The sequence below is a fragment of the Xenopus laevis genome, chromosome 9_10L (genome assembly GCF_017654675.1).
Source record: "Xenopus laevis strain J_2021 chromosome 9_10L, Xenopus_laevis_v10.1, whole genome shotgun sequence".
Lineage (NCBI taxonomy): Eukaryota > Metazoa > Chordata > Amphibia > Anura > Pipidae > Xenopus > Xenopus laevis.
Window position 1 is genome coordinate 87,428,095 of NC_054387.1, and position 21,323 is coordinate 87,449,417.

Here is a 21,323-nt window from a genome sequence, read left to right on the forward strand (position 1 = left end):
GTTTCTTATTGTTTGGCCAGTGGCTCACTTTGAAAATGTCCAAAATCAAAATTTAATTCTTGCAACTGGATGTTCAGAGACAAAATAAGCCTGTATGGAGCTGATCCTCTGTGAACCAAACTTAATAAAGACAGGGAAACTCTACAGGGAAGCTACAGGGAAAATTGATTGGCTATAGTGTGTAGGCCTCATTCCAGTTGGCCAGAAGATTTCAAGCATCATTTTAAATTTCTAGTACCAGCGTGAGTGTCCTGTGGTGCATGGAGCAGCTCAGTGCAGCTAAGCAGTGATTGTGCAGGAGTTTTGCAGGCTTATGTAGAACAAATATTTAAAATAAGAACAGATCTTTTAAAAATTCAGATGCAAATGAAACAGCGAACTCACAAGATAGCTGCCAAATGAGATGAGAAACTGCTTGATTCATTTCACTGGCTGTAATAAGAATCCCAAAATTGCACAACGATACTGTAAGGGGCATATTTATCAAGGGTCAAACTTCGAAATTCGAATTCAAAAAGACCAACCGAAATTAAGTTGAAGGTTTTCTGTCCATTTTCGATTGAATAGGTCCTTATTCGGCCGAATTAGAATTCGTACGCAACGAAGCATTCGATCTAATTCAATTTTTTTTTCCAAAAAAAACCTTTGATTGTTCAAAGTCCACCAATTGACTCCAAATAGGTTTTAGGAGGTCCCCCATAGGCTAAAACAGCAATTAGGCAGGTTTTAGATGGCGAATGGTTGAAGTTGAATTTTTAAAGAGACAGTACATGATAGAATTTTTTTCAAATCGAATTTGAACTATTACCTAGTCGAAGTACACAAGAAATAGCTCGAAATTCAGTTTTTGTTCATTTGAAAATTTACCTCAACCTTTGTTAAATCTGCCCCTAAATGTGTAAGGATTTCCGTAGAAATCATTTGCAAGTGATATAATGCACTGGATCTCAGCTAAGCACATTAAGAAAGCTTGGAAAAACAATTTTCCTGTTGCCTCAACCTTCTGTCTTAGAATTCTGTAACTGAAATGGATTATTACATTTGCTCTTGTAATACTATTCCCCTAAATGATAAATTCTCTGCTATTACTGATGTCAGTGTAGCTCCCTCTTTACTTTCCACCCTGAGCTATGACCTGCTCCAATGAGCAATTAACCTTCCTAAACTATTAAGGGGAAAGTGTTCATCTCACCAGTTCCCTGTTCACCTAGGCTTTTGCAAATAATCATTTTCAAACGGTGGAGAACATTACTATATAGAGTACATTCAACCGTATTTCTATCTACTTTTACACTTTATTGCCATTATTTTGCTACACAGTTTCCCACAAAATGATTTCTGGAGACAGATTAATGGCACATAAAATCTATGGCTGATTCTCGTATGTGAGGGGAGACATGGTAGCAGGAGAATACTAAAATCTGACTGTGTATATAACAAAATGAATATAAAGTGTCACAAAATAGTTGTAATTAATGTTATTTGCAAAGTGAAAAGAATGGCAGAAATGGAATGTTGCAGTGCTCACGGTTATATACAATTCCGGTGTTGCAGGAATTGCACCAGTACGGCCAATCTTGACAATCCAATAGATAAGAATAATTCAGTTATCAGGATTCCTCCTTGTGATGCGGTTGACAAAAAGTAAACCCGCGCACTAGTGATGTGCGGGTCTAGAAAAACTCGACCAGCACCCGCCTCCTCCCCTCTATTTATAGACCCGCACCACCCCACCGATGATGTCACAAAAGGGGCAGGATGAGCATGCAAGTATAAAAAAGGAAACATGTTCTTAGCTCAGCCAATCTCCTGCAAATTCTACAGGTCAGCTGCTGCCTAGCAATTAACTATATTACTGGCACTTCAGGCTTTCCTTCAAATCCTCCACTGTCCCTTCCGATATCACTGTGTGAGTAAAAAATTATTAAGGCTTGCCTTGGGGTGGGAAATATTAAAAAAATTAAAATTAAAAAAATGTATTTGCTGGGAATTAAATTATTTTGAACTATATGGAGAAGTCAGGGTGAGGCTACTGCCCTCTCTTGCCCTCTTCTGTGGCCGCCCATGAGTGCAGCTGCCTCACTCCTCGCCTTATTCTTTAGTGTTCTGTCTTCTGTATCCTCTTCATGTAATGTTCTAGGTGACCTGGATCTTAATATGAAGATGCCCTAACCTATATACTGTATGTATAGCTGTATTAGTGCATGCCTACACCGCTCAGGCCCTGCTTCAGAGCTTCAGATAATTTCAGATAATTGGTTTACTCAATGTTACAATGGTCTATGAAGATTCTCATTCTTCTAGGTCATGAAATACAGTATCTAATAGAAGTAAGTCAAAGGCAACTGGACAGTTTTTCTTGGAAACATTTCACCACTCATCCAAGTGGCTTCTTCAGTTCAACTGAAGTGGTAGGGAATTCCCCGGCATTTAAACCCTTGAGGGTAGTAGAAGTCACAGATGTCCAATCATAATCACCATTGAATTTCAGTAAGGTGTTGGCTGAAACTCACAGATGTGTGATCCAGTCACAATGGTACCATGATTTTCATTGAGGCAGGTGTTTGTGCTCCTTTGAAGGGAGAAGGTCTGGTTTTACTGTATTTTCCTATCAATGTTCTGCCACTGGAGCGACCTCAAGGCAAGGGAATGGAAATGGGTGTATTGGAGAAATGTAAGCAGTGGGAGGGGAGAGGGAGGATTTAAAGGGGAAGTTTTTATCAGCAAACTGCTTTGGGGGTAGGAGAAGATGGGCAACTACAAATTTACCGGCAACGTCATATACCGGCTACCACAGTAATTGGGCCAGGGCCCGCACCCCCTCAGGGCCCTCAGCAGCTCGCACTCCACTGGATTCCGACCAAAAATAGCATACGGAGGGGGGGCTGGGGGCCTGGCTGCGAGTCCCACGCCAGGGTCCACCCCCTCTAGTTACGTTACTGGGCTACCATCACACTAACTCATGACATTAGCAAATTTGTGACACACAAGCTTATGTGAGAATTAGCACGGTAAGTTTCGATTATACCCTCAGAAAAAGTGGGTCCAGAAACCAGAGAAACTCATAGAGGATAGTTCTTTTATGGACTTTTAAGATTTCAACCATATTGGACTACATGGACTTCTGATAATATAACAATTTGAAACACATATGATTTTTATGTGAGTAGCCAACTTTTGTATCGTTACAGCTAATAAAACAGTATTACGCTATTTTTCTTTCTCCATATTTATGTTTGGCTGAATGGAGTACCAGGAGAAGCACATTTATTCTGTTAGAGAACAGCTGCTGAGCAATAAGCCTGCAACCCTGATTAATGCTATTAACTTATTTGTGGTCTAGTGAGTATCCTAATAACACAGTGGTTTTTTTGGTTCCCACAAAAGGATTCCTTACTTTTTTTTTATTGAAAGGTTTTTGCATACATAAATGTCAAAGTACGACAGAAATGTTACAAATAAAGATAGCAAAAAGCATAGATTATTGTGCATATGTATTCAAATATTCCCATAGTAGATAGAAGAAACATGGAAATCACATCCATTGTGAGATTAGGCTAATATTCCTATAGTGACAGAGTAGCATAGTTAAATCCTTGTAGGAACCTGTATTGTATTGATGAGTCCCACAATTTGTGGAACATTTTCGCTTTTTGGTACTACACTGGTCAGTTTTTCTATTATAAAAACTGAGTTTATTCTGGTTTTCAACTCAGCAATCGATAAAATTGGGGATAACCATGATTTTGAGATAACCTGCTTTGCTGCTGTAAATATATGGGTTATTAACACGTGTGCCGCTGCTGGAATATCCTTCATTTTACTATTAAGTAAAGCATGTGCTGGGTGTTTACTCAGGTTGATATTTTTTTTTTTTTTTAATAGTAACTTTTTATTGAGTTTTCAATAACAACAAGAAGGAAGGAAGTAAAGAAGGAAGGAAGAAGAAGGTAGACATGATAGGATACAAAGACAAATCGCAATAGACTTATTTAGTCATTGTTGCAGGAGAATCCAACCAAGGAGACCATATTTTATCGAATTTCTGTGGACAACCCCTGGCAATATATGTTAACTTATAAAGTTCCAGCTGGGAATTAATAAGATTAATCCATTGTTTAATCGTAGGAGGAGTTGGTCCCATCCAGTGTAGGGCTACCGTTTTCCTGGCATAGAACAAAAGCGCTCTCATCAATAATCTTGAGTGGATTCTGGGAACCAGAGCATCCGTTATGCCGAGTAGGCAGGTAGCTGGGTTTAGAACTTGTGGTAGAGTAAATTCTTCGGCTAAAAACTGCATTATCTTTTTCCAAAATTGCTGTAACACTGGACAATACCATATAAGGTGTATGAAATCAGCATCCGGGGAGTTGCAGCGGGGGCATCTGGAATGCTCCAAGCGGCCCATAAGTTGTAGTTTTTTTGGTGTCAAGTATGTTTGATGTATAATTTTAAATTGAAAGAGCCTGTCTCTTGTACTGATAAGAGGAAGATAGAGGCTTTCTTCTAATTCTTCCCAATCATCAGAATCTAAGTGAACACCACTGCTTTCCCACTTAAGTTTGACCCTGGGTCTGGGGTCATATTAGAGAGAAGCAATGTGCGTGTACGTTTTGGATACCAGTTTCTGTTTCTCTGGTGGGCTTATTATAGTTTCTACAGTTATTTGTTGAATTTTGGGTGGGTTGATGTGAAATTGTGTGTGGTATAAATGTTGCAGTTGCAGGTATCTATACACCGACAGATCTGACAATTCCGGAGTTTGTTGGAACTGCTCTAGAGTTTTAAAATTGCCCACTTGTGTTATATGTTGCAGTTGCCTGATTCCAGCTCTTGCCCAGAAGCCCCCTCCAGTAAATTTGTCAAAGTTGCTTAGTGAGGCATTATGCCACAAGGGCATGTCTGGTGAAAAAGAATTGTCCTTATTAGTTGATTTGTACAACGTGTCCCACGATTTCTTAGTGGCATCCAACAATGGAATTAAAATTGGTAAGGATTTTTTTGGCCTGTAAAGAGCATGGTGTAATGATTCAATGGAACCGAAGTACAACGCTTCCAGCAGAGAAGCTGGGTTTTCCGTATCAAATGTTTTCCAATTGGAGGCATGTATTGCTTGTGTCGCTAGGTAGTAGGATTCATAGTTAGGCATCGCTAAGCCTAGGTGACTTGCGGGGGCATGAAGTGTTGTTCTAGCTACTGTGGGAGATTTTTGGGCCCACACAAAGTCAGCTTGTGTGCGGTCTATTGTTTGCAGAATTGATTTGGGTATATAGCAGGGTGAGTTAGTGAAGAGATATAAAAATTTGGGAAGAAATACCATCTTGCATATATTAATCCTGCCAATTTGGGTTAGAGGTAAGGTAGACCATTTTCCAAGTGTACTTTTCATAAGTTGTATAAGAGGTTGTAAATTAAGGGAAATAAATGTGGTTGGATCCTTATGAATTAAAATTCCTAAGTACTTAAAAGTATCCACTATTTTAAGGTTACTTGTAGGGTTTATTGACTGTAGCGCACGAGTGGAAAGTGGAAATAATTGAGATTTATCCCAGTTGATTTGTAGGCCAGAAAAATTCCCAAAAGTAGAGATTGTTTCTAAGGTGATTCCCAATGAGTCCGCTGGGTTGGCTAAGTATAAAAGGGTGTCATCTGCATAAAGAGAGATTTTTTCCTCTAAACCTTTATACACTAGGCCTTGAATCTGGGGATGTTGTCGAATAACAATGGCCATAGGTTCTATCGCCAAAGCAAATAGTAAGGGGGAAAGAGGGCATCCCTGTCTGGTTCCTCTAGATAGAGTAAAAGGAGCGGATAGCACATCATTCACTTTAAGTCTGGCCGTAGGTTTACTGTACATTAAGCGAACCCATTTAATAAAGCTTGGGCCAATTCCTAGTCTTGTCAAGACCTCCCAGAGATATGGCCATTCAATCAATAGAATCAGATGCTTTGGCTGTATCTAGAGATACTACTACACCTGTTTCCCCATTTTCATGTGATGCTTGTAGATTAAAATGTAGTCTGCGTATGTTAATTGCGGTTGACTTGGAAGGAATGAAACCAGATTGGTCTTCATGTACCAGGGATCTTATAATTTTAATCAGTCGCCTTGCTAGGATTTTTGCTAATATTTTAACTTCACAATTTAGAAGTGATATCGGTCTATATGATGCGCAACTAGTACTATCTTTACCTGGTTTGGGTAAAACTATAATGGTTGCTTCTGAGAATGAGGGAGGTAGTGTGAAATTTTCATATGCGTGCATGTATGTATCCAGGAGTTTGGGGACCAATTGCTTTATGTGTAGTCTATACCATTCAATTCCGTATCCATCTGGACCCGGGGACTTCCCTGTAGACATAGCCATTATCGCCTCGGCTATCACTAATTGCGAAATTGGATTGTCTAGATATTTAGTTTGGTGTTGAGATAAGTGAGGAAGGGAGATCTTGTTTAGATAGGTGTGCAGTTCCTCATTGGTGTATCGTGCTTTGGATGTGTATAAGTCTGCATAGTATGATTTAAATTCCTCAGCAATTCTGGAGGGAGCCAAAATGGCCTGACCTTGAGCATTAATAATTTTGGGAATGGCCGTAGATTGGTCCAATGTTTTGGCTAAAAAGGCTAGAGGTTTTCCATTTTTATCTCCTAGGGCAAATGCTCTACTAGTTGAGTATAAAAGCTGTTTTTTAGTGAGGTTCAACCTGCACAGTTCGACTTGTCTAAGGGCCATGGTAAAGTTAGCGTGGTTACTCAGGTTGATATTTAAGTGAATAAATTGGTACACTCTGCACCAGAATCGTTGCACTTTAATACAGGACACCATATATGACTCATTGATTGTGCCTTTCTGTAGGTAACCTTTGAAACAGTGTGGGTCTGTATTGGGATCCCAAGATGCTTTACAAACAGGTACAATGTACCATATAAGAGGTTTCCCTAGCAAATATATTAATAGAACAATGCTTGGTCCGTTCTATTGCATGTACCCAGTCAGCTTCATCCATATGTAGCTTGAGTTTTTGGGTCCAAGCTTGGATATATTTAAGCTCCATTATCGGAGTTGGATATGTTAAGTAAATGTGGCCCAATGAGTCTCCTGGATAATGGATATTTCAGGCAGTAAGTTTCATATATTGTATTAGAAGGTATAGAGTGCCCTATGCCTAGAGATTTTATATAATGGGTAATCCGGTAAAAACAAAATAATTCGGCATTTGGGGCCTGATATTTTTGCTGGAAAGTGATCAGTCCAGAAGATTACCTTCTGGACTCAAATGATGATTCCTTACTTTTTACCTTACATTCTGCTATACTGTATATAGATGGTGCTGGACTATTAGTTTTTTTTAATGCCTTTTAGATACTTTTGGTTGGGCAGATATAAGGGTATTGACTTTCTCTGATTGGAAGTTGCAGTTAATTGTGGTTCCAAGTGATGTCTGTGACATGTAATCCTGGTTTGATAAATGATTTGTAAGAATGAGACCAAGTAAACCCTCCTGGACCGGACCCAAGTCTCTCGCTCTCATTTGTAGATGATCTCCCACTTGTGCAAATGTTATTAGTTATACATGTAATATCCAGCATTGAGGCTTCTTAGAAAAGGTTTATGAATTATTAAATAAGAGATTTGAATTGGCATTATCTCCCTGAGAAAGAGATTAGTGCCTAAATGATATGTTATTACAGTAATGTGCTTTGCTAAATGTGGTAACTGTTAAAGGAAGATGAATCTCGTCAGATCAATGAGGTCAAAAGCAAAATGGAAACCAGTTTATTTGTATTACAATGGAAATGTGCATGGTAAAAACTCTGTAATAATAAATATAATATAAACGCTATTGTTGCAGTCTTTAAGGAAACATGGAAAAGAGGGAATGACAGAACCCAACCTATTTGACCACCCAAAACTGAACAGCCCTGCATCATATATGGGTTCAGCGGTGATTAATGACATATTTATACTGAAATATTGGCATTTAGGCTGGCATATTGATTGCTTGGGCCTTCTCCATAAACAATGAACCAACAATTAACTGTTTATTAAAGGAGCGTACACTAAATCCAATCCATATTTATAAACAGTTTCTGATGACATGTCTCATGTGGCAGGTGCACGTAGATACTTTTGTAATGATATAAGATAAACAAAGAAGCCATTGTAACAATTTAAGATAAGTGGGTCTCTTGGGGAAACTGTGACTTGCAGCTTAAAGGGCAATTCACCTTCATTAGCAAAACTGTAATAACATAAAAAAGTAAAGAAATATGTTCAAACTTTCATAAGCTGCCAGGTGTGGCCACAAAATGGGCATGGTCAAAAAATTTTCACTGCAAGGGGCGGCAAATCTTTTTGTCTCTCTTTCTATTTACAACATCTTGGGAGGTATGTGTGGGCTGGTCTCAAAGATGCCTCCTGTCGTGTATTTGTCTGACATTTGCTCCCGCTCCACTGAGTGTGAGTACATACAGGTGGATCTAATTAAATTCAATTGAGACGGGGCAGGAAGTGTCGCAAAAACTACGCAGTCTGAGAGCAGTCTATGCTCCGTGTGTCCTTTCCCTTACTGCTCTTGGGCAAACCATGTCTTTTATTACATAACCCCCATAATGTCTCAAAGTGCTAAATCCATTCAGGATTTATTTCCTAAGGCAAAATCAATGACTTCCATCTGTCAAAATCATTTCTGGATTTAAGCCAAAGAACATAAAAGGTTTAGTGATCTCAATTTTAATCTAACCCAAGGTCTTTTGTTTATGGAAATGTCTTATTTGCTGAAAAATTATGACGTGTAATTGAAAGCTAAAATTTGCCGTACTGTGCTATTTGCAGCTATAGAATCAGAGGCTTCGTCTTGGTGGGTTTTACCATATTTAGATGTTGGTACCAAGATCTCCTGTTATTTGAACAGGTACAGACTGTTTTTTTTGTGACTGTGTATCCGATGTGTATAGTGAGTTCATTTTATTGACAGATTCCACACACTGCACTGCCGATTACACATCAGGAGAGGAAAGAAAGATAATAAATGCTTTATGGTTTATTCATCATCATTATATTTCTATTATCCTTAGTAACATCGAAGGCACCCTGAGAAGCACACAGATAAAGTATTGTAGTATGGAACAAGAAATCCGTATGTATATAGATACAAAAGATGAATCAGATGAAAACTGAGCATAGGACTGGCCAGATATGGTATATATGTGTGTATATATATATATATATATATATATATATATATATATATATATATATATATATATATATAGTTCCAGCTGTGGGTGCACTCCAGTCAAGCATTCTCTTCATGCCTGGGTGCTGTCAAATATATTGTAGAAAGTAGTTCCCCAAGATTGACGCACTCCAGGACTTCATAATGCAGTTTAGAAAAGAAAACAGACTAATGTCATGAGAAAGGCCCAGAACGGGACCAAAACGTTGACAATAAATTTTCTTTTCTAAACTGCATTATGAAGTCCTGGAGTGTGTCAATCTTGGGGAACTACTATATATATATTATACTATATATATATATATATATTGTAGCATGGTTGGGAAAATCATAGATGGAAAGTATATCCCTCCCAGAATCCTCTATGAAGCAGTGCAGAGGAATGTGAAAATGAGGCTCTGAGTAGCAAGGAGATGATTACCTCACTTACGAGTAAAAAGATGGGGGTTTAATTAAGGCTGCTCTCTGCCCTAGAGAGAGAGAGAGAGAGAAAGGAGAGCTGAGCTACTGGAGGGCTGTGTTAAAAAGTTTGCATAAGGACTTTTATTGCTGGGCACAAGTTTCAAGAAAGAGACACGTTATCTGGTAGCAAGGACTGGCTACCAGCTACTGCCTTAAGTGTTTGGGGAGCGGCTGCTTCCAGGAGAAAAGCACAAGGAATCTCCAAAGGACTGTGAGTTACCAGTTAATTTTGTTTGCTGGACTTATATTGCCCAAGTGGAAGACTGTGGGACCTTTGGGAAAAGGACATTTTCATTTATCGGTACAGCTGGATTATCTGTATATGATATATATCCGAATGAGATTTATTTTTTTATTGGATGATCTCAAATATGCATGTAATGAAAACTCCACTGTGAATACAGTTGAGAGTGCTCTTGAGATATAGGGGCAAAAACATCATCTTAATACATCATCTTTTTTATAACCTAGCCCTTGGTCAACGAGTATGAATTCCAACATATTTTCTTATATAACAAGAAGTGGTTACTCCTGGGTTCAGTTATGTTTTGATGCAGTAATGCTTGCATGTGACTGCTTTATGAGTACCTTGTGGCCTTGGCTCAGTAGCCTGTCACCTTGGCTCAGTCAACTGTTTAGTCTATCACATGTAGCTGTTGTATCAGTTCCCCTGCTGCTGTATCAGTGCACAGGTACATCAGGCTGTTTGTCCTGTTTATTCCATTTGCTGTCTCCCTGCTGAATGGCCAGTAGAATGGATGGGCTGGACCACAGAGGGGCAGAATACTGTGTGTTGGGGGGATGCTGTAACCTTAGGTATATATATATATATATATATTGAGAAAGGCCTTCGACTAGCCCGAAACGTCAGTTTTGAGTTTATAATAAACATATTTTTTATTCTTCTAAAAGACCTGTGAGTGCCGGTCCTCTTTGAGTTGTATATACTGTATATATATATATATATAGCTCAGTCTATAATCTTGTGATACAGGTCTTTTAAGGGTATTTATGTTCACTTAGGGCTTTTCCTTGTAGCTTATCCAGCAGTGAGAAGCCTTAAAAAAATAACCAGAAACTTAAAAAAAAAACCAACAGATTTTATTTATACAAGGAATCAAGTCTGTCACATATTTAGTGCGGGGGCAGGCGGCAAATGACAAGGTAACCACTCTTTAACATTGTGCTTTTAATCCCTCGAAGGAAGCCTTTGGCTCGCAGACACATCTCATTTCCTATTGCTGCAGAGTCAGAAACAAGACTAAACAGGCTGCTGGGAAATGAGAAATCCATGTTCAGCAAAGTGTTTCTGCTCTATAATAAATAATGTATTGTCTTTCCATGTCCCTGAGTTGTACTTACTGCCTCTTCCAGCTGGGAAATGGTGTTTGTCAGGTGCCAAAGGAATCTTTTAGGCTGGGAAAATGACATTCCCTTTGCAGTTCCATGCTGGAGTCTGATTTCCCACTCACTCATGCACGCACTGAAATCAATGGCTTCTCTGGTTGTTTTGAAAGAAAGGGTTTTTTTTATTTTAGAGAAATGTATGCCCTTTAGTTAATCTATTTTCTGCCGGCTCTGTTCTGTGAGGATCAGGATGCGTAACATTAAATACATGTTTCCAAGAGTGACGTGCCTGGTTATTCTGCCTGTGCGGCCACTGTTTTTTCAAGGGAACAGATTACTCAAATACCTGTTGTGTGTGTATATATAAAAAAAAAATTTCATACTTGCATACACATTTTGAGGTGCATAACCCAATATACCTCAGTACCAGATATCTCAATTTCAAAGGAAATGCCCATCCATATTTTTGGCCTTTATTTGTAAATGTAATTTCTATTGATTACAGCATCTGTCTGTGCTTTACTATTCCTTTCACTGCTAACCTGACTAAGAAAACAATGTAGCCTATATCCGCTCTCCTCAAGCCGACACTACAGTTCCCACAATGCCTTGCACACCCGTTATTCCTGGTCTGTTAATGACAACACAAGGCATTTGTGGGAGCTGGAGTCTTGGTTAGAGGTGAGCTGATAAAGCTGTTTAATTGGAAAAGTAGTAAAAAAACAAGCAGAGAAGGGAAGATATATTGCATTTGCAGATAACTTTAATATCACTGAAGAGAAATAATTAATGTATAATGAGTTCCTCTTGAACGTGACAGTCAAGAAATGTCTTTTTCTTTTGCAAGAAATTATAGGTTCATGGGTAGCAGAGGCTGCAGCAGCTCAGAAGGTAATTTGCTAAAACACGTAATAGCACATCCTCAAGGCAGGGTACTTCCAGGCTCCCTAGGATTCAAGCACCTTGTACTTTTCACTTGCTTTCCTAAATGAAGCTGTTCTATATCTTCTTTATCTAAAAGGCTCATTTAGCTTTATACAATTGGAAACAAAGCTCACACACACTCTTGGCCGCTTATTTAGCTTTATGGCACTGCTGTCTGGTTATGCCTCTTTGCTAGGAGAGTAGAAGAGATAAGAGTGCTTGCTAAATCAGAATAAACAAAGCTACATAACTTACATAAAAACTGAAATATTTGTTATATCAGACTTTAATGTGCAATATAATACAATTCCATTAAAATTGTTGTCAATTTGCATAAAAAAATTAAATAAAACTATAGCAACAGTGGTGAATGTTATGCAACACTATCTCACTTAAAATCTGTGGTATCCGAGCCTTTAGAGCAGGGGTCCTCAACCTTTTTTTACTTGCGAGCCACATTTAAATGTAAAAAGAGTTGGAGAGCAAGACAAGCATGAACAAGTCCATGGGGATGTCAAATAAGGGCTGTGATTGGCTATTTAGTAGCCTCTATATGCATTGGTAGCCTAGAGGAAGTTCTGTTTGGCAGTAATCCAGTTTTTTTTGCAACTTAAACTTGCCTCCAAGCCAGGAATTGAAAAATAAGCACCTGCTTTGAGGCCACTGGGAGCAACATCCAAGGGGTTGGTGAGCAACATGTTGCTTGCGAGCTACTGGTTGGGGACCACTGCTTTAGAGAGAGCTGTAGTTCAATGGCAGCACGCAGTACTGCTGAACTACAATTCCAATGACATAATGAGTTTTCTCTACCGGCAAGTGCTCTGTTTGCAAACCACATGGATACTTGTAGCTGCCAAAGAGTTACTAGGAATGCTTTACTATTGGATTGGTGGTCCAGTGAGAGTGAGTGTGCCAAGACCACTATTTATGGTGGAAGAATCCACAATATCCTTTATACAATATTCTTCTAAAAGGAAGTAATGACTTCCTATGTATTTACAGTGCTAACATCGGAAGCCATTACTATTGTATGGTAAATTTGTAGAGAAATATAGCAGAAAAGGGAGGAGCCCAAATGAGGTCATATTTAGGGGTCCAGTAAGTGCTATTGATTTAAACACATATATTAACTGATTGTCAGTAACAGAAGTAAACATCAATTCCTTACCTGGGTTTTTATTTTCTAGGACTGGCAGCACTTGGGTGTGACGTAATGAGGGGCCCTTGAGTAATTCCTGTGTAGCCTTCATTTGGCAGAACTATTTGGGCTAACAGGGTATGAGTTAATGTGTGAGCTGTTAATGTTAATGTGTAAGCTGTGGCACACATCACTATATAGCAAGATAGAATGCATAGATTATTTGGATGAATTATGTGACTTGTACAGAATGGTGGGCAAGTGTTAATGTATTACATTATATCTACTGCCCCAAATAGCCATTTAAATATGTTTTAATAGTGGATCAGCCTAAAAGTACAACTGTTGCATGTGCTTTGTGCACAAAAAGCCTTCCCAGCTCATGGGTCCTACTGTGGGGTACATTAGGGACACCCTCTTAGCAAACCAAAGCAGTAGCCACACAACATCTCTTATAGCCTGCAACATATGGGAAACATCAAATAGGACTAAATGGCATGTAATATCATACAGAAGGGCACCCTATTCTGCATATCATACCTTGGAGCAACAAACTGATACCAGCTGTTAAGGCTAAGCTGAGATTGGTAGTACAACAATATATATGTGTATGTGTGTGTAAATTCTAAGGGATGGTCCTGTAGGTAAAAAAATTTCAGCCAAAGCACTTTAAGATGGACATTTTTTACAAAAATCCTTCATTACATGTACCGTTCTCACACTGTGCTTTTCAGATACCAAAGAAAAACAGTGTTTTAACCTTCAGTCAGTAAAAGGAGACGATATAAAAAATAAGTCCATGCTGGCATAATTATTTCTAGGAGCCCGCTGAGATAAACCCAGACATTGACTTTGAAAGTATACAGGGAAGTATTTCTCCAGTCGGCTTAAGGCGGTCCATGGGGAAAACTTTTTTTTCTCTGCAAAAAGTGTCGTAAATTGCAGCCGTGTGATTCAGAAATGCTCGGGAGAAAGGAAGGTGACTGTTTAAAAATAATAAAGTGGCCAGGATGAAACTTTCTGTACGACTGTAAAACTCAAAAGAGCACACAGTGTAGCACACAAATACTGTATGTAATAGCAATGGAGGGGATTTGGAAACATACAGTTGCCCTGTATTCTGTTATAACTTTGTAGCACATTGGCATGCTACTGTACACATTAACAATCACTGCAGGAGTCTGCCAAAACCCGCCAAGCCTTTTGGGGTACAGTTTTATACAACTCAATGAAGCAAGTGCTAGGTATTTGGCCCATCATAAAAATGTGCTAGTGGTTATACTGCTAATAAAATTTACCTATGCAACCCTTTTGCTTGGAATGCTGACATAATAGCTGGCCATATATACTTAATGGCGCTCTAAATACACTGGGGGTCATTTATCAACACTGGGCAAATTTGCCCATGGGCAGTAACCTATGACAACCAATCAGATTGCTGCATTTATTGTCCTACTTGCAGATGGCTTCAAAATGCTAACACTGATTGGTTGCTATAGGTAACTGCCCATGGGCAAATTTGCCCAGTGTTGATAAATGAGCCCCACTGTGCGGTGCATAGAGTTTACTGAACGGCAACCAATAGGCATTTAAAATATATAGAAATCATTGGTGTTGATTTGCATCCAACATGATTTTTTACAGTTAATGCACAAGAATTCTATATGAATTAAACTCCTGCACTATTCACTAAACATTGGATATATTACTGTAGTTTCATGGCTTTCCTATTCATACTAATAGCATGCCCAGTAATGACTGGATAACCCCTGCAGCTCATACTGTATAGGGCAGAACTGAACCGTTGAGTCAGAATGAATCTTTAGCACGGCAAATGGATATTAAGTGTGTTATATGCAATTACTATATTCATATTGCAACTGTAATGCATCCTTTTTTGTATTACTGTATTCCAGCACACTTGCAGTGCATATATTATATCTTGCAATACGACACTGCTCACCTCAGACTCCTCTTTATATGCCCATCTAATGTAATTGCATAAATAAGCTCAATAATAGTATAAGTATATTCAGTAATTTTTAAGCCTGAAGGGGCAGAACCCTATTTAATGTGTGATGTGTATATACTTGTGAATATAATATATGCTTGTTATGTATGCTGCTACTTAAATAATAAATTCATGATTATAATAACAACCCGGGATGGGAAGGTACTGACTGGCTCTGCAAAGCCTCTAATATAAAAGAGACCCAAGCTCAAGCCTCTAACCACCATAAACTAGGATGATCCTGCTTCGGAAACTCTACTTATCATTGAAGGGGCTTTATGCAATTGTTACATCAATGTGACCACTACACTGGAAAGCCAATATGAGAGAGAGATCATACATACAGATTATTTCAATGTATTTAACTAAATAGTCCACTACCATAAAAGCAGTTGAGCAGCAAGACAAAAATCACCTCATTCTCCTTTAGCAAAGATGCCCATGGAGACTCCACCTGAGTTCCTAAACAAACATGTTTCAGTGGCTGGCTAATATTGTTAAATATTAATACCTCTCTGCAGGAGCTCAGCCCTCCGATTTGTTCACAGCCAAGAAAGCACAAAGTCCTCTAGAATTGCTACAACTTGTTCTAAAGGTTTTCTGTCTCCAGCTCTCAAGTAAGTTCCAATTCGACCCCTGTGGTTATCTATTTCCCTTTGAAGATTGTCGCTTTTAAAGGTCACTATAACTTAATTGCATCATAATTGACTTGCTCTGTGCTCCTTCATTCAGTAATTGCCGAGAGAAGGAGGCAGCTGGGAGCCGCTCTCCCCATATTGTGCAGGTGTCAGGATCACTTGTTCAAGTGCCAGTAAGATGTGCAGCCATACAGTGTGAAGTGAATTGTCACTCAGCAATGCATTTAAGTCTAGCTCTATTAGATTTCACCCTCCAGCTATTGCAGCCAGGCAGAGGGGATGAAGGGCAACACTTTGGAAGCCCCTGATTATGCTCAATGCCACACATTGTTCGAACTGCCAAAACGGTACACACTATATATCCCCACAATGTTGGAAAATGTTACTACACATGTGCCAATAGGTTGCAAACTCAGTCAATAGTGGCCATTTAAAATCTTAACTCACTTCCATATTAAATTAAATATCTTCATTCCCTATTTGTAGGAGGCCCAAGACAAGGCTTCAGACGAATGCCCACATGACTGCAGATGTGCAGAAAGTGTATTGTGGTTGCCTGCTAAAAATTAGGAAATCACACTGTCTGGCAATGTTACTAACAGACCAACACTTAATAAGGAGAATGACTAGCTGGACTTGCCCAATGTATAGAGACTGTGGTTAGGAAGAACCAGACTGCTTGGTTCATAAACGAATCTAAACACTGACACCTGAGTGTCTTGCCCTATAAAATGCTACTGATCAAATATTGAAGTTTCACCCAGATAAAGTAACCCAAAACAAAATACACTGAAGTATTAACAGATATATCTGTTGAAATTTCAACAGGCTCAGAGAAGCAATTTTCTCTCTTCACATCCTAAACACAGGTCGCCAAGGGTTGTTAAGACCTTCTTCATAATGGTAAACAGACAAAAATAGCTTGTCAGAACCAGAACTGGATCAAAATCTCACTGGTGCCCTCAAGCCAGTTGATGTCTTCAATTTTTGGTCATGGGCCTTTAGTCCACTATGCAATGGAAAAACCTCAGGCAGAGAGAAAAGCAAAACCTCTCACCATCCAATCAAAAACAGCATCTGCAAAGCAATACTGGAAAACTACAGTGAGATTTGTCTACAAGCAAATATGTTCTGCATATTCTTTCAAATTTCTTTAAAAGCAACACTATTTTAACTTATTAACATTTCACTGAAATGCACCACATTTGTACACCATTTTAGGGATTTAAAGGAAACTGCAGTATCATTTACTGTATTTCACTAAACATAAAGTAGGAATTCCCCTTTAAGATGCTGTCCCTATATGACTAAATGAAGCCCTTAAAAAACTGTAAAACAAATGAGACTGCTAGTGATTGTATAATAAGCCTTTATATAAGTGCTGTTCGTGCACATAAACTGTTATGTTTGCCACCTTTATCACCTTAAGCTTTACTTTATATCTCAGGGCTAGACATTCATGGTTTGAACTTGCTAATGGATAAGAAGTGAAGCCAAACTGGAAGATTACTCAAACCAGAGTATAATTAAACATGAGATAATGTCCTTTCCCTGTTTGTCTCTATGATTATATTAATGTGATCAATAAAGCACACATAATTAGTACATAGAAGCAATTACCAGCACTGTGGCACTTAAGACAGGATATGTTTAGCAAATTAACTTCCAGTATAAACAGGAGATTCTTCTGAAACTATTTGATGCAGCTGATCACACTGAATGGGAATGACTAATATCTATGGAGGAAAAACACAAGAAAATTAATAATTTGTTCTTTGAAGACAGATTTAAAAATTGCCTGCTTGCCCCTTAGCACATACTAGACACTATCATGTGGCTGTTCTATGGGCTTGCATTAAATGGCAGAATGTGTACAAATCCATTTTATTCCCAGAGGCTTAGAATGCTACAGCAAATGATAAGGGCCAAGTTAGGTCTGGTTACTTCCATGTTACACTGTCTGCTACACAACAGGAGAGTGATATAAATCATTGTATATGCATTTTTACATATTAAGGTTACACTCACCTTCCTTGTTAACGCATGGCACTTATGCCCTGTCTCAGCAATCAGAACCCTGTATGCCACTGTACACATTACAGTCTTACAACTGTCGCCTTGATATTTCTTAAATTACGTAGCATTTTGTATTCAAGGCACAGAAACAGTCATATTATAACAAGACATTCCTATAGCTAGAACATAAAATAATGAAATATAGGTGGTACACTGTACAGTTAAAATGATAATTATGCTGTAAGCCAAAATGAATAAAACATTTCTTTGGCCATCTTTCTGATGTTAGAAGGGATTGTCATTGATATATAAATATAAAATGTCATTGATACCCAAACTGTGGTGGATGCCTGATAATTCTTTTTTACAAATATGATTTATTATTAAAGGTGTAAATGGGTTATTAATGTGCTTCTTCAACCTAACATTTTTATCTGATGCCAACAAATCATGCTGTGGCACATGTGGCAGTTACATTTGCCTTCTTGTGCTGGAATCAGCCAATTAGAGCAGGTGGAGAAATGAATAAATTCACAATTATAAAAAGAACTGCAATAAAAAAAAATAATATTCATGTATTAGAAATTCACAACTTAGGTTTTTTAAAAATAATAATAGTAATGTTTCCTAAATCTTTTGTGCTATGGGCAAGTATATCTTGTAAGTGATTGGCTATTGCTAGGAGAATCTCAGCAAGCCTATCTCAATAAGGATAGTCAACATATTAGTGAATAGCCCCTAAAGAACACTTCCTTATTAGCAGTTTCAGCAGCTTATAATTCAGCATAATTACAGCATTTATAGTAGAAATGGTCATAACATGGGAGAAAAATGCTATCAAGAAAATGGCCTTATTTCCTTTTAATTTAGACTAAGAGCATGGTTAATTTTAAAAAATGATAGAAATCCCTATACTAAACAGGGATAAATAACTATTTACTATTCTATTTCCTTTTCCGGGAAAAAAAAACCCCAACGCATGATTGCCAAGGCACACATCAAAAATTTGGAATTTGGATGGAAATATATATTTGTAACAACCTAACAATTTGGGTATAGTTTGCTTGTAAAAACTATAAAGCCTTTAATAAGCAAAAATACTGATTAAACTTGGGAATTGTTCTTGACTAGTTCACCTTCCTATACAGTATGTAGCCATACATAATACTCTAAGGATATAGGTAATCATCAGATGTGCAATATTTTGTTGATTGTATTGCTTTGCATCCTGCTCATGTACAGTATGCACACATATGACTTTAACCTCTTTCCACCAGCAGCCTGTTATTTAAACTGTGGTTTCTATAGTCTCTATAACTTCCAAGTCTGTCTTTGATGGAGATACCACCAATGGACTATTTTCCTGCCCCCAGCAACTGTCCGGACTGCAGTCCTCCTCTGAACTGAGTTCCGCACCTTCTTCTGTGTCATCATCACATGATTCTAAGAAGGGGACTCCCACTGCATTGATTCCAGAGTCTTCTGAGTTTGATGGGGAAGAGCAATGATCTAATTTAGGGCCCTGTGCTTCACTGGGTTGGTAGGCCTCTTGTTGGTGCTCTCTCTCAGGCCTTGCCCCATGAGAAGTTGGTGGAGGAGGTGGTAGAGGTTGGCGCTGGACATAGCACATTTTCCCATTGATACATTTTACCTGATAATTATCCAGAAATAGGTCAGAGATGGTGCAATACCGAGGAGATTCTGGGATGTATGGGGGTTGAAAAGAAGGGGCTACTTTAAGGAAGTGCTCGGCCAGCGAGACAGAGATTTGGATGGTGTTTGTCTGGTCCTGGGGCTCAGCTGGAATTTCTGTGCTTGGAAGCTGCTCCACAGGAGTCATGGGCTGGTACACATATTTGCCTAAAATGAATGATAGAGAAATAGATAAGATATTATCAAATAATTAAAAACAGGATAATAAAAAAAATATGGTTGAATCATAATAAAACAGCTGATGTTAAAGTGTTGTGACAGTCATGATGGAAACCAAATTTGACTTATAGGTTATACTCTGCAAAGCTTTGCCAAATATGTAAATAGATCCATCTCACCAATGTGCAAACATCCTAATCTACTTTCAATAATATCAGTCCCTAATGTCAAAGGTTGCGTTTCACAGCTAGTAAAATCTAGCAAGTATTTTCCATGTGCATGCTAAATATGGACAAGGGTGATGAGACCCCAATAAAATACTACACTTCTAAGATGATCTGCCCTCATTAAATATTATAATAATTATAAAATATACAGATATATATATATACAGACTCTGTAGAATGTTTGTGAGAGAAAGTGTTCCCAAAAGTCAAATTCAAAAGTTAGATATGCCCCTGAACCCAGAAACCCAAGAAATTAGGTTAATCATAAAAGGTACTGTAAGATAAATGCACCAGTATTAATGATTCAAGTGTGAGCACTGACTGTCCCACAATACCATCAAATCAAAGTTGGTTTGCCCAAACTGAAAACCAGTAAGTCATAGGGGTACATACATCAATGCCATCTGCACTTTCATGTGGGTGGCTAAATTGGATTTAATGCTAGGTCTGTGGGCTCGATAACATTAAAGTTGAATTCTGTAAGGCCCTGGTTATAATTTTTTGCAAATTTTTGACTGGTCTCTATGGGTCACATCACCACCATTGGTAGTAAAAAAAAAAAAAAAAAAAAGGGTCCGCCCATAAATAGCACAGGTGCCATGTGCCAATGTTTTACTAAACATTCATGTAAATATAAAGACAATAGACTTATTAATGTATTTAGGGGCTGATTTGCACACAGGCGCTAATGCGAAGAATCCGACCTTTGCCTTTATTATTTAACTTGTACAAGTTAAATCGAATTATTGATTGGAGCTAATAAGTACAGCAGGTGTAATTTGGCCCTTAAAAAAAATCGCAATATGTAGATTTCTTCCATACTGTCTATTTGACAATAATATTTAAACATTTTAGCATTTTACTGTGAGATTCACCCAATTTAAAACCAAGGAAAGCCCAAGAGCAGGTTCCTGAGATCTCTGATTTCTACTGGAAATGTACATAAACATTTTGCATGCATGTAAATTTCTTTATAAATAAATATGAGCAACCTGAAATGGAATGCATGACATTCGCACATAATTACAGTAATTACAGCTTCGCTATCTGACACTCCATGTACTGACGTGCGTGAAACATTTTGCGGATGCTCACAGGGCCAAACCAGTCACATTGCACAAAATGTAATGTAGAAATTACAAGTCCAAGTGAAAAAAAAGGAGAATGCACACTTTCTGGTTATTGGTTAATATTTGCCCAAGACCAGTTTGAGGAAGAAAGGAAATTACATTTGCATGATCCTTGGCATGTTAGGGGCCCTTTAGGAAAAAAGGGTTTTTAAAAGCAATAAGGACAAATTACAGTATGTTGTGAGACTGGGGCCTAAGCCTTTCTGCAATGCTAAAGTCCCCCTGATATCTTACTTCAGTTCTGCTTGTACCACAATACCAGTTGACTCTCTTGCCCCCTACTTTAGTTAGGATATAAAGGTATCTGCTACTTTTTGA

At 38.3% G+C, this 21,323-nt stretch overlaps 1 protein-coding gene across 2 annotated transcripts in view; it reads right to left on the minus strand.

Annotated features, from left to right (window-relative positions):
• Nucleotides 1-10,781: 10,781 nt before the first annotated feature.
• The window catches only part of c3orf70.L (chromosome 3 open reading frame 70 L homeolog), a 68,021-nt gene continuing 57,479 nt past the window's right edge, over nt 10,782-21,323 (minus strand). For both annotated transcript variants that reach the window (XM_018236104.2, XM_018236105.2), the window contains exon 3: nt 10,782-19,636. In XM_018236104.2, coding sequence (XP_018091593.1) covers nt 19,065-19,636 — 572 coding nt within the window. In that variant the 3' untranslated portion in view covers nt 10,782-19,064. The remainder of the gene's footprint in view (nt 19,637-21,323) is intronic.